A 13,524-nucleotide genomic window follows, 5' to 3' on the forward strand; every position below is an offset into this window, starting at 1 on the left:
GCCGCCTGCTGTGGATCAGAAAGTATGATGTGCTCACCAGATTGTGATCCCGAGGCTACTCTAAAACTAAGTCCCACCGAGGTGTATGTCTCTGCACTGGAGGTGGGTGTGGGTGAGCGATGTAATGGGTCTTCAAGGAGGGTTTCAGCGGATTCCTTTTCTGAGCTTCCATCGGGGCTTCATTGGAGGCCCCGGGTCGTGGATTCCCTTGGCTGTTTCCCACATGTGCCTGCGAAAGCAAGGCAAGATGAGTGCATGACAGTGGCCTGTGAAACAGGACACAGCACTCACAGCATGGTTGTCTGATGAATGTTGCCCTGCTGGATCCTCACTTGGTAGAGCACCACTGACCTCATTGTCAGCACAGGAATGGTCCAGATCCTCGCTGGCCAGCTGGATGGCTCTGTTTTCAAAGTCCGTGAGGATCTTGATTTCAGACATTCCAGTCTGCGACCTCTGTCTCTTGTTGTGTGCTGGCTTTTCCTGCATGAACAGAGATGGAGAGATTTTAAGCAGGACACCTGCTAGGCCAGATGATAAGTGTGCCTGGCATGTGAGGGTGGTGAGTGGCCCCATGGATGGGATGAGAACAATGAAGATGTTTGTAAGAGAGTGAATGGTGATGTCCCTTGAACTGGCAGTGAGTGAGGGCCCTGTGGATGCATGATGGCTTTCAGAGTGTGTAAGTTGAGAGTGATGAGAAGAGTGACCTACCCTGGCAGAACGGAGGTCATTCATCCTCTTGCGGCATTGGGTAGCTGTCTTCTTTTTGCAGGGCGTTGGTGCTGACCACCACTGTCATCGCCTCCCAAACCAGATTAGTGATGTTGGTGCCCATACTGCGGCCAAAGCAGGCCGTTACAGCGAGCCTCCAATGCATCCAAAAAGTGCTCGAGGGATGCGTCATTGAACCTGGGGGCTGCAGTCTTTTTGCCTTTCAGGGTCATGTCTTCTTTGCAGCAGTTGTGGACTGGAAGCACTGAGAGGTGTGCGTGCAGCTGGACTTTAAATGTGGCGCCAGGCGTGATGAAGCGGTGAGGTGATGGTGTGGCGGGCGAATGAGTGCCCACCCACCATGGAAACAGCATGTTTCTTGGGAATGCATAATTAATGTGGAAGGTTTGGAACAATATGGCGTGAGAAGCTGCCATTGCGGTCACAGGTAAAACGTTGGTTTTTTTACACACCATAAATACTTTGTTTTTGAACAGAGTCAATTTTTCCAGTGAAAGTGAGCAATTGGTCAGGAATACCCTTGGTACATCATTAGAAATTATCCCCTCCATATACCACCATCCATTTGTCGTTGGCAAAATCAGCCGAGTTCTTCCTCATTGACAATTCATGTTCATGGTTGCCCCATGTAGAAATAAGATGCAATGCCACAAATGGAGGAACAATCTGGAACACTTGACCCTTAAATCGCCTCCATGTATTGGGAATGTCTTTTGAGAAATAATTTGCAAATGCCTTCTGTTTAAAGGGAGAGATGGCGTGGGTGATGATGTGCTGTAATTTGATCAAGTTTCTGAAGTGGTGACCCATTTTGCTGCCACTAAATCCAAGGTTCTTGCCGTCTCCTTGGCTCCGACTCTAATGGCAGCGACTCCTCTCCTGATGCCCGCTAAGCGCTTAGTACAAATCTGGGACAATTCTGCCCGAGAGCATAAATGACATGTTGGCCTCTAGTGTATGGAGATTGAAGTACATCAGGTAAGGAAACTTTGCTACAATTGTACAAGGGTTTGGTGAGATCTGACCTGGAGCACCATGTGCCATTTTGGACTCCATATCTAAGGAAGGATATACTTGCATTGGAGGCAGTACAGTGCAGGTTCACAGATTGGTTCCTGAGATGAGAGGGGTGTCCTATGATGAGAGGCTGAGTAAATTGGGTCTCTACTCTCTGGAGTTCAGGAGAATGAGAGATGATCTCATTTAAACACACAAGATTCTGAAGGGGTTTGACAGGGTAGACACTGAGAGATTGTTTCGGCTGGCTGGGGAATCTAGAACACGGGGGCACGGTCTCAGGATAAGGCATCGTTCATTTAGGATTGAGATGAGAAGAAATTTCTCCACTCAAAAGGTTGTGAATCTTTGGAATTCTCTACCCCAGATGATTGTGTATGCTCCATCATTGAGTATATTTAAGGCTGGGATAGACAAATGTTTTGGTCTTTCAGGGAATCAAAGGATATGGGGTGTGGGCAGGAAAATGGAGTTGAAGCCCATGATCAGCCATGATTGTATTGATTGGTGAAGCAGGTTTGATGGGCTGTGTGATGTCGTCCTGCTCCTCTCTCTTGTGTTGTTTTCCTGTCTTGTGTTGGCCAAGCAGGGACCACAGCCTTTTAAAATCCGTACTGATTATTCTTTGTTATATTTTTGGTTTCCACTTGCTGCATCTTTCAGTAATGATTTCATTATCCATCTCTCCACTAATGCTAAGCTAACTGGTCTACAGTTCCCAGGACTTGTTCTGATCCACCCCCACCTCCTTTTAAATATAGTAATTAAATTTAGCTGCCCGCTAATCCTCTGGCGTTATCCCTTTTCCTAATTAGTTTTTATCTGTACCTAACAGTGCCTTTAGTATATTTCCACTAACCTTTTTAATTACCCTTTATTCTTTAAACACTCTTTATTCTTTAAATATTTCTATCAGGACAATGTACAATGTAACAAAACCTCAACTTGAGTGGTTGCTTTGGTGCCTCGAAGGGCAGTGACACAGGGTCATTTATGCTATAAGGTTGCTCCAGGCAACTTTTGCTGTAGGAATATAATGGCAAGAATGTGGCATTCAAGTGCTTTAGGATTATTTAATCAAATTCCTCACTTACCTCACTCTGACCTGAGCACTGCGAGAGTCATTTCCTCCTACTGATAGCACCTTGCAGGTGTATAATCCAATATCTCCTGACCAGGTCTGAGAGATGTACAATGTTCCTGCTTCATCAAGTCGCATACGTGGGATAGCGTCCACATCAATCATAGCCCCATCCTTCTGCCACACATGTCTGCATAAGAAGGACAGAGAATGCCACAGTACAAAATATCATAGGATTAACACATTTTAAAGTAGTATATTTGAGAAAAATTTTTTTTTTTTTTTTGCTTTTCCATCATTGATACTTGTTTCCAATAGCAACCACCAACCAGAAGCTCAACAGGTCTGATTGTAGATTTTTGTTTTGGTTCACTGGTTAATTGATGGAACATAACTGGAGAACATTTCAGGGCTGGGTATTTCCTCACTCAGCTCTGGATAAGCTTGAAAGCCAATGCTCCAATGGATTGTGTGGTTCTAGCTTGAGCACCAACAGTAAGAAAGTTAGAGTCTGGTGAGTTGAGACACAAATTCAATATAATGCCCTTTGCAGAACTCGAGAATAGGCCTGCAAATTTACTGGAGAGCACTGGAATTGACAATCATTTGCACTAGCTCAATGGAATTGATTAGATCACAGCTGATAATAGACTTTAGCTAGCTAACGAGCAATTTTAGATTATTTTTGTGTAATTTGCATCCTTGTTGATCAATGTGACCTGCTTCATGTCTCCTGGCTTTGCAATATAGTGCCTTTTACCTAACAGCTGTCCTTCCCACTGCAATTACTTTCCCAAGTGCTGTATAATGAACGAGAACCAAACAGGTGCAAACTTCAATACGTTTATGATCTCAGGCATAGAGGCAGGAAAATCACCATCACCACCATCTGCCATTGAGTCCACCCAACTTGCAGTCATACCGATCCAACCCCAAATTTTGCAGTCACTAATATGCTTCTTGTGGCTCGGTGTTGTAGCCTGACCAATCACAGCATTGATGCCATCCGCCGCTCTGACTTGGCAGTTCCCACAAGTATCCCCTCTTGCCCTTTTCAACTCAGTGCTTCCCTTTTAAACAGGACAACAACTGGTTAGAGCCCTTGAAGTTTCCAGCAAAATTAAACACTGTAATTGGAGTGTAAACCACACAACTGCAGGAAAATTGCACCATCCTGAGCCTCATTTCATGTTATGTAATCTATGAACCTCAGAAAGGAAATGCTGGAAGATAATTTTGCTTCACTGTTGGATCTCCAAAACTGACAGATGTAAATAACCATTAGGAGTAATGGACAGATATAACCTTTCTGCACGGCTATCCAGAATTGTAGTTGAAATCTGGGGGGATTCCAGTGCTCAGCACTGTGCACCTTCTGAGAAATAAACATGGATCCCACAGATTTCATTATTAACTAAAGGAACGACCAAGACCAAGGACTCCAGCCAATGTTTTTTTAAAAATCTCATCGAAAATCATACCTGATGACAACATTGGGATCATGGGTCACGCCACATGTTAGGACTGCCATGGTTCCTTTGATTACACTTTGTTCCTGTGGGGGATTTGTGATACGAGTGCGAGCTGTAAAACAAGTTATAAAAATTAAGATTTATTATTATTTAGATTCTTATTAACATACTGATCTCCAGTTATCTTTTATTAAATTTGATCCTTAAGGCTTTTCTTCCAAAAAATAACAATCCCCACCAACAAGGATTGTAGGTCAGGCTGGTTAAGGTAGCAAATCTGAAAATCTATGATTGAGGGGGGAGGTGGTGCAGGAATTTAGAGTTGAACCCAATTACACTGGGATCCCATCTCATTGGGGATGATCGCTCCACCTTTGCTCAGTTGGATTGTGTGGTGATGTTCTGTCTGCCCCTCCTCCCCAGTAAAGAGGATAGGAACATGGGAACACAGGAACATACTTAGGAGCAGGAATAGGCCATTTGGCCTGTCAAGCCTGCTCTGACATTCGATAAGATCATGGCTGATCTGGTTGTGGTCTCAACTCCACTTTCCTGTCTGCCCCCCATAACCCTTGATGCCTTTGTCTATCAAAAATCTATCTAACTCAGCCTTGAATAAATTCAATGATTTCAAGGATGGGGACTTCACTCGGATGGGTTCCCCAGATTTCCAAGGAAACTTTGTTGTTTGCACTTTCCTTGAGGCCCAAGACCTGGTGTGAACTCTGTAAAAGAACCCAAGCCTTTAGCAAAGAAAGGGTGTATCTATTGACTATCTCCCTAAAGACACCCATTTTCTCCAGTGGCAGAACATTTGAAGAAGAGGAATTTTTGGAAGCTTTGCTCGGTGACTCTGTCATCAGAGAAGCACAGTGCAATTCCAGCAGCAAAGTTGAAGCAGATGCCAATATTGTGCCTTCAAAATGCAACCGACCCATCTCGACCATGATTTGGGATGGGGTCTCCAGCTTGGGGCTAGGGCAAGTAGGGGGATCTGCTCCATAGGACTTGTACTGGTTGAGTAGACCCCCAGTAATTTCAGAGTGTAAGACTGTTCCATCACTCCCTCTGCGTTATGCTGTATTTTGGCAGCAGGACAGATATTACACTTACAGTATTTGTATCTTCACCTCCCCAGAAGCAGCTGAATTTCATACACATTAGAGACCCTGGACTTGGCATTTTGAATCTGGACCTTCTGAAAACATCAAGTCCAAAAGACCAATACTGAATACTGAACCTGAATGTTACAGTGCTCACACAACATCAGTAGAGGGCGCTCTAAGATAGATGTCCACTCTGAAGACTCTTAAACAGTAATCTTACATCGCTACATTGTAAGTTTACATTATGGCATAGTTAACTCATGCATTAGTATATAAAAACAAACTCATGGAATCATAATAACCTTGTCCAAATTTACCTAGTCCAGAAGTGTCACTATTCCTATTGCTGTGTTCTGTTTAATTTTATTTCAATTTCTTTGCCACCAAATTAGTTTAAGTCTACGGAAGAGGCAGCAAAACACTTACTGCAAAGTTGCTCTATTTTAATGAAAATAACAATCTTAGGTCACCATAGATAAGAAAACCTCAAGACAGAGATTCAAAGATGTTGTCTATAGGGAATTTCCATTGTTGGCGAAATTGAAAGTGCATGGATTTTGAGGCAACCTTATGAGATGGGTCAGTAATTGCTTGGGAGGTGGGAGGAAGGGAGTAGAAATAAAGGATAGGCTCTCTGATAGGTGGAATGTGACAAGTTGATCTCTGCTGGGCCCTCAGCTTTTTACTGTGTATATTAATGATTTGTTTGTAGAAATTGAGAGTTGCATATCCAAGTTTGCAGATGACACTAATTTAGGAGGCACAGAAAGTTGGATGGAGTCAGAAAGTTACAAAACGACATTATCAGTCTAAATGGGCGGAATTTTCCCAAATTTGCACTGTGTGGTAATGGGCGGGTAAAACGCTATGGCGGGCTTTCACACCGTATCGTCCCGGACCCACCTCATTATTTATGCACTCCCAGGAAACACGTTGTTTCCATGGCGGGTGGGCTCTCATTCACCCGCCCGCCATTACCCCGCTGCTGTATCACGCCAGGCGCCATGTTAAAAGTCCAGCTGCAAACACACATCTCAGTGCTTCCAGCCCACCACAGCTGCATGAAAGACATAGCCCTGAAATTGAAGAAGACTGTAGCCCCCAGGTTCAGCGACGCGTCTCTTGAGTGACCTTTGGATGTCGTGGAGGCCCGCCGGGATGTCCTCTACCCCCACTCTGGCCGCAGGATGGGCAGCAACAGCACTAAGCCGTCTCGGGATATGGAGGCAGTGGTGGTCAGTGCCCTGCAAAAGAGAGCCACCCAGTGCCACAAGAGGATGAATGATCTCCTCCATTCCACCAGGGTAAGTCACTCATCTCATCACTCAACTCACACACTCACAAACCCATCACACATCCACAGGGCCCACTCTCGTTGCCGGTTCAAGGGACATCACCATTCACTCTCTCACACTCACTGTCATTGTCCTCATCCTGTCCATGGGACCACTACACACTCACACAGGCCAGACATACTTGTCATCTGCCCTGGCAGGCGTCCTGCTTACACTTTCTCCATCTCTATTCACGCAGGACAAACTGGCACACAACAAGAGAGAGAGGTCACAGAGTGGTGACGGAATGCCCGAAATCAAGGTCCTCACGGACTTTGAAAACAGAGCCATCCAGCTGGCCAGCGATGACCGGGACCGGTCCTGTGCTGATAGTGAGGTCTGCGCTGCTTTACCAGGTGAGGATCCAGCAGTGCAGCATCCATCAGACAACCATGCTGTGAGTGATGTGTCCTATTTCACAGGCCACTGCCATACACTAATTATCTTTTCTTGCTTTCGCAGACGCATCTGCCAAACAGCAGACAAAGTCCATGACCCAGGGCCTCCAATCAAGCCCTGAAGAAACCTCTGGAGAGGAATCTGGAGCCACCCTCCCTGAAATCCCATCACAGTGCTCACCCACACTCTCAAAATGCACCTCAGAGGCAGGGCTGCACTTGCCCCCTGATCCGCAGCAACCCCCCACCCCCAATAACACCCTGATACCCCCCCCACCACCACCAGTCGGGCAGGGCGGCACTTCGCCCCGACCCCCCAGAAGCCTGCAAAGCAACAGGCGACCCTGGTGAGCTCTGCTGTTCACTCACCTCCAGTTCACCCAAAGTGAAGGCCACCAAGTGCACGTTGCCTCTGTGCTGTTGTGAAACACGTTGGTGTGCTTACCCACCGACATGGACGGATGATCCAGTGGGGGTGCAAGAGCCTGGTGGGATGGTCTGATAATGATATGCTGATGTATTACAATGAGGTTCCCGACGACTGATGGCGGGAAATGCGGCCTGCCATCAGCGGGCCGAGCGGACAATCGTGACCTGCCTTCCTGCCGTCGTGTAACCGATCACGCCATATTGTCCGCTCACGCCACCTATCACGCCCATCGCCAGCGGGCATGGAAAATTCCACCCAATGAGTGAGCAAAGCCATAGAGAGTGAATTGAATGTGGGGAAGTGTGAGGTCATCCACGTTGAATCCGAGGATGGCAAAAGGGAATGTTCTTTTACTGGTGAGAGATTGAAGACTGTAGAAGGGCAAAGGGATTTAATCAAAGCGATTTAAGTGTCCGACCCATCCCCTGCCTCTGCCTCTGCCCTCACAACTACCCTCCCCAACACCTCCAGAACCATGATAGGGTCCCCAATGTCCTCACTTTCTACCCCACCAGCCTCCGCATTTGAAGGATCATCCTTCGCCATTTCCGCCAACTCCACCAAACACATCTTCCCCTCATCCCCCTGTCAGTATTCCGTAGGGACCATTCCCTCTGGGACACCCTGGTCCACTCCTCCATCACTCCCAACACCTCATCCTCTTCCCACCGGACCTTCCCATGCAATCGCAAAAGGTGCAACACCTGCCCATTTTCCTCCTCCCTCTTCACTGTCCAAGGGTCCAAACACTCCTTTCAGGTGAAGCAGTGCATCACTTGCACCTCCTTCAATTTGGTCTAGTCCATTCACTGCTCCCAAAGCGGTCTCCTCTACGATGGGGAGACCAAACGCAGACTAGGTGACCACTTTGCAGAACACCTTCAGTCTGTCCACAAGCATGATCCAGACCTCCCTGTCGCTTGCCATTTCAACACACCATCCTGTTCTCATGCCCACATGTTTGTCCTTGGCCTGCTGCAATGTTCCAGCGAAGCCCAATGCAAACTGGAGGAAAAGCACCTCATCTTCTGATTAGCACTTTACATCCTTCCGGACTTAACATTGAGCTCAACAACTTCAGACCATAAACCTCTATCTTCACCTCTTTTTTAATCCCCTTTTTAAAAAAATTATTTTTTATTTTTTATCCACTTATTTTCATTTTGATTCATTGTTTTACCCCCTTATCCCCTTTTCCATCCTATTTCCCCAACCACCGCCCCCTCCCCCCACCACCAAAGGGTCCATCTGTCACTTGTTCCATGTTGTTCTTTCACAGAGTACTTACCCTTGTTCTGCTATTAACACATTCTGCTTTCTTACCTTTATGCCACTGTCAGCACTTCCTTTAGCCCTTACCACTACCATTAACACTCCCTTGGTCTTTTTGTCCATGACATCTTTGTCAATCTCTCCTTAGCCCCCACCTATTGCTGACCTTTTATTCAGCTTCATCGCCCTTAAACAGCATAAATTTCATCACATTTCTACTTCCCTTTCGCTCTGAAAAAGGGTCATACAGACTCAAAATGTTAACTCTGTTTCTTTCTCCACAGATGCTGTCAGACCTGCTGAATTTTTCCAGCATTTTCTGTTTTTATTATAGCAAAGGGATTTAGATGTCCCTGTATGCAAATTAATAAGAGCTAGTGAACAGGTACAAAAGGTATTCAAATAGCTAATGATCTCACAAGAGGATTTATAAGGGTTAGGAACTCAGCTGTACAGATCCCTTGGTTAGATCCCATCTGAAGAACTGTATTTAGTTTTGGGCACTGAACCTCAGGAAGAATAAATTGACCACAGATGGGGAAGGGGAGCTGCAGGGGGTACAGTGCAGATTCATCAGAATGATACCAGGGTTTAAAAGGTTATATTATGAAGACAGGTTGCATATACTGGGGTTGTATTCCCTTGAGTTTAGATAGTTGAAGGGTTCTCTAATCGAGATGCTTACAGTGATAAAGAGATTTGATAGGATAGATACGGAAAAGTTATTTTATCCAGTGAAAGAATCGAGAAGAAAGAGGAATTATTTTAAAATTAGAACTAGATTAGTTAGATGTGAAATCAAGAAGCACTTTACCACACAAATAGAAGTGCAAATTTGGAATTCACTTCTCTAAAAGGCTGCGGATCCTGGGTTATTAATGGTAATTTTCAAGTTTAAGATTTTTGTTTGATAAGGGTGTCAGGGATATGAACAAAGGTGGGTAAATTAATTTGAGGGACAGATCAGTCCTGTTCGAATTGAATGTAAGAATGGGTGCCTATTCACATGTTCTAGGGTTTGCACTTCTCTGGTTTCAGCAAACAAAAACTAACCTTTATACTGGAGTATTGTAAAAGGTCACGGTCAGTTCAAAACATGGTCTGAATAGGACACAGCCCCTCTGCTTATTACAAATTACTGACCACAATCGCTTCATGCACTGAGTGGTGTTAGCATATAGGTCTGTACAGTGACAGGATAATAGATTATTTGTAAATTTGTCTGTACAATGTGCTAAGACAGATTATGAATACAGATGAGGTAGGGCATTTAACCCATTCTAACTGATTCATCTAAAGTAAAACTATACAGCAGCACAGTTTACAACTGCTTCTTAAAGATTCCAAGAATTTTGCCTTCCCTACCTGGAAGTCCATTCCACATGCTGATCATTCTTTCTCTGAAGAATTCCTCAACGTCGACCCTAAATTTTTCCCTTTGACAACTTTTGCCTGCATTCCTAGTCCCACGGTCATGGTATAATTTGTAGTTATGCCTGAGTTTTGCTTTTTCTATACCATTTACTCTCTTATCCAGACCGATGGAGAACGTCACTGGAGCCAGACATCAAGGGAAGTGAAGGGGGTATCGCTGAGGCCCGGGTGCAGGCCCCAGTGAGGGGGCTGAGGGGGTCAGGGGGCCACCGAGGTGGACAGACTATAGAGGACGGGAAATGAGGGAGGGGAATGAATTGGTGGGGCCTCTGATTAGGGGGCCCATAAAGGAGGTACCTCCCGCACACCCCTTGCCCACCACCAGCCTGCAAAGTGAAAACTGCTGGGCTTCACACTTGTCGTGGGTCTCCGCCTGGTGAGGGAAAAATTACAGCAGTGGTGGGAAGAGGCCTTTAAGTGGCCAATAATTGGCAATTTAAGGGCCTCAATTGGTCCACTGGTGGGCGGGCTGCCCAGCGCCTTCTCCACTATGCATAAAATTGCAGTGGGGGCAGTGGTGGGGATGGGCAGATATGCACTGAGAACAATACCCATGGCCTTGTGCCCAATTTTACGCCCTCACCCACCTGCCAACCGGCTCCCTGGGGAAGTGTATAATCCAACCCAATATTTGTGCTCATTGGATTATAGTTTTGTCCCATTTTAGGTATGGTTTCTTTCAGAGTCAGCTTCTGGCAATGAAATACAGCAGCTATTTTGATAACTGTGTGTACCAATCTGCAGGCATGTATCATGGGCTTTAGGGATAAATGTCAACATTACAGCACACCTGAGTATGTTTTGTAATGAGACAAAGCTAAGTGAAAACCTTCAATCAAAGATGCAAAGTAAATCCTGCAATGAATAAATGCTTTTCAGTTCATTACTGACATGAATATTTATTATTCTGATTGGCTCTCCATGCTATTCTAACTATACCTACTTTGCATACACAGAATAGACTGATTCTAGAATAGAGATTCCTCCAGCTCAAATATCACATGTGGCGTGTACTGCAAAATACCACGATATTGCTTTGTTCAAAATCATAACCTGTTGTTCTTCGCTGAGTAGCTATCACAACTGCGGCCCTTGTACACTTATGGACTCAAGGTTCCAAGTAAGGAGAAAGCTATGCCTGGATCATGGACTTAACAATTGTTCTCAACCAATTTCCAAGCTTCCTCCAGTTTCTGATTTAATATGGAGCTTTTGCAGGAAGAAGGTATTTCAATTTGCCAACCAATCTTATCTCTTACCCCACACAATGAGATCTCCAGAAGCCTCATCCACTCCTCGAGAATTGGTGGCTAGGCACGTGTAACTCCCGGCATCTGAGATGTGGGAAGGGCTGATTAGAAGGCTGCCAGATTCCAGCAGTGTAAAGCGAGGTAATTGGACAGACCCACTAGCAAGCACTTTCTCTCCTGTTTAAGAAAAAGATAATTGGATACTGGTTCCAGTCCATTCTACATTAGCACAGCCAACATGCAAGTAATCTATCAAGTGGAAATGGTAACTGCTCTTTAAAAATAACCCCCCCGCCCTCGCAAACTATGATATGAAACCACAATATTCCCACCTCTAGAGAATGAAAATCATTAGGCAATTGGTTATGCCAAAAAACTCAGCCGCTTTTCTTCAGCCAGTATCTGAAGGTACTCTTGACCCAGAGATGAGTTTCTGACCTCACATTCACGCCACCACTAAGACCAGCTCTTTCCAACTCCATAACACCATCTGACTTCACCCGTCTCAGTTCAGAGGCTGCTGAAATCCTCATTCTTGCCTTTGCTATCTCGACTATTCCAATGCACTCCTGGCTGGTCTCCCACATTCTACCCTCCGTTAACTTGAAGTCATCCAAAACTCTGCTGCCCGTAACTTAATTCACCGTAAGCCACATTCCCCAATTCCCCCTTCACTGACCTACACTGGCTCCTGGACATGCAATGTCTTTAGTTTAAAATTCTCATCCTGTTTTTAAATCCCACCAGAGCCTTGCCTTTCCCTATCCTGTAATCTACTCCAACTCCACAACCCTCAGAGATATCTGTGCTCTTCAAATTCTGGCCTCTTGGGCACCCCTGATTTTAGCTGTTCCACCATAGGTAGCCGTGACTTCAGTTGCTGAGAACCCATGCTCTTGAATACCCTCCTTACACTTCTCCACCTTGCTTTCCTCCTTTAAGACATTCCTTAAAACCTAGCTCTTTGATCAAACTTTTGATCATCTGATCTAACATCTCCTTATGTGGCTTGGTGTTAGACTTCATTTTATAAAGCTCTTGTGAAGCACCTTGGGACGTTTTATATTTAAACAGCGGCTTTTAAGTAATAAGTTATTGTTGATAGTAAAAAAAACAACCTGGGGGAGGGGATGTGGAGAAGGCAAAAAGGTGGGGTTGTGAGGCTTGGCTGAGAGCCCAGAAACCTATTAGCCTGTTAAAATATCTGTGCCCCAGAAAAAAAAACATTGCTTAATTGACAGCTCTGGCTCTTTCATCTATGCTGTCAATGTCACAATGTTTATTTACACAAGTTAAAGAGGTTTCAAGCGCTTGCAGTTTTAGCTATTGAAACTTGGATGATTGACACTTTTATTGGGCTTTAGTATTTTTTCATATCTTTATAAGTGAATGACTATTTTATTAAAGCTTTTTACACATCTTACTGAATAGGGGTGGTGAATGGGTAATGAAGTGCCATAGCCTGGCAAGGAGTGCATGAGGGGCCATAGGGGTTGTTTGGGGTATACCTTGGCATGTGGAGCATAAGGGGCCATAGAGGGTGGGTTGGGGCATACTTTGGCATGCAGGGCATAAGGGGCCATGGGTGGTGGGTTGGGGGCATACCTTGATATGGAGAGCATGAGCAAGACCTTTTAAACTTACTGTTTTAAAGGTCCCAACATGCATACTATGGTTTATGACACCTCTGAGGGGCTATGAACCATGACTCATTGAAAACCTGGCCTGATGAAAATTGAAGAGAGCTTGGACATGCCTATCCCTGCAATGGAGCCAGCCAGGTCAGGACTTCAGGGAGCGAGCTTGCAACATGAACCAGCCCATAACTTTAAAAGACGCCCCCAAAAATGGGAAACCCAGGGAATCCTAGGATCGGGTCTCAGCCGCCATTTATAAAGAGCTCCCAAGTCATCCCGACTCGGTGAAAACCCTGACTTAAAACTCCGTTTGGAGAGAGGATTTCTTGGGTACCTCCAACTCCTAGGTGTCATCTGT

At 45.2% G+C, this 13,524-nt stretch overlaps 1 protein-coding gene and 1 pseudogene across 1 annotated transcript in view; both read right to left on the minus strand.

Annotated features, from left to right (window-relative positions):
* Positions 1-13,524, minus strand: part of sdk2b (sidekick cell adhesion molecule 2b) — a 981,988-nt gene that overhangs the window by 310,091 nt on the left and 658,373 nt on the right. The window contains exons 11-13 of the mRNA XM_078571006.1: positions 11,539-11,706; positions 4,315-4,417; positions 2,847-3,023 (exon numbers count right to left, since the gene is read on the minus strand). Of these exons, the coding sequence (XP_078427132.1) occupies positions 2,847-3,023; positions 4,315-4,417; positions 11,539-11,706 (448 nt within the window). The remainder of the gene's footprint in view (positions 1-2,846; positions 3,024-4,314; positions 4,418-11,538; positions 11,707-13,524) is intronic.
* On the minus strand, positions 1,186-1,619 carry LOC144699570 (cytochrome b-c1 complex subunit 8 pseudogene; annotated as a pseudogene).

This window comes from Cetorhinus maximus, chromosome 24 (assembly GCF_964194155.1).
Source record: "Cetorhinus maximus chromosome 24, sCetMax3.hap1.1, whole genome shotgun sequence".
NCBI classification, from domain to species: Eukaryota; Metazoa; Chordata; class Chondrichthyes; order Lamniformes; family Cetorhinidae; genus Cetorhinus; species Cetorhinus maximus.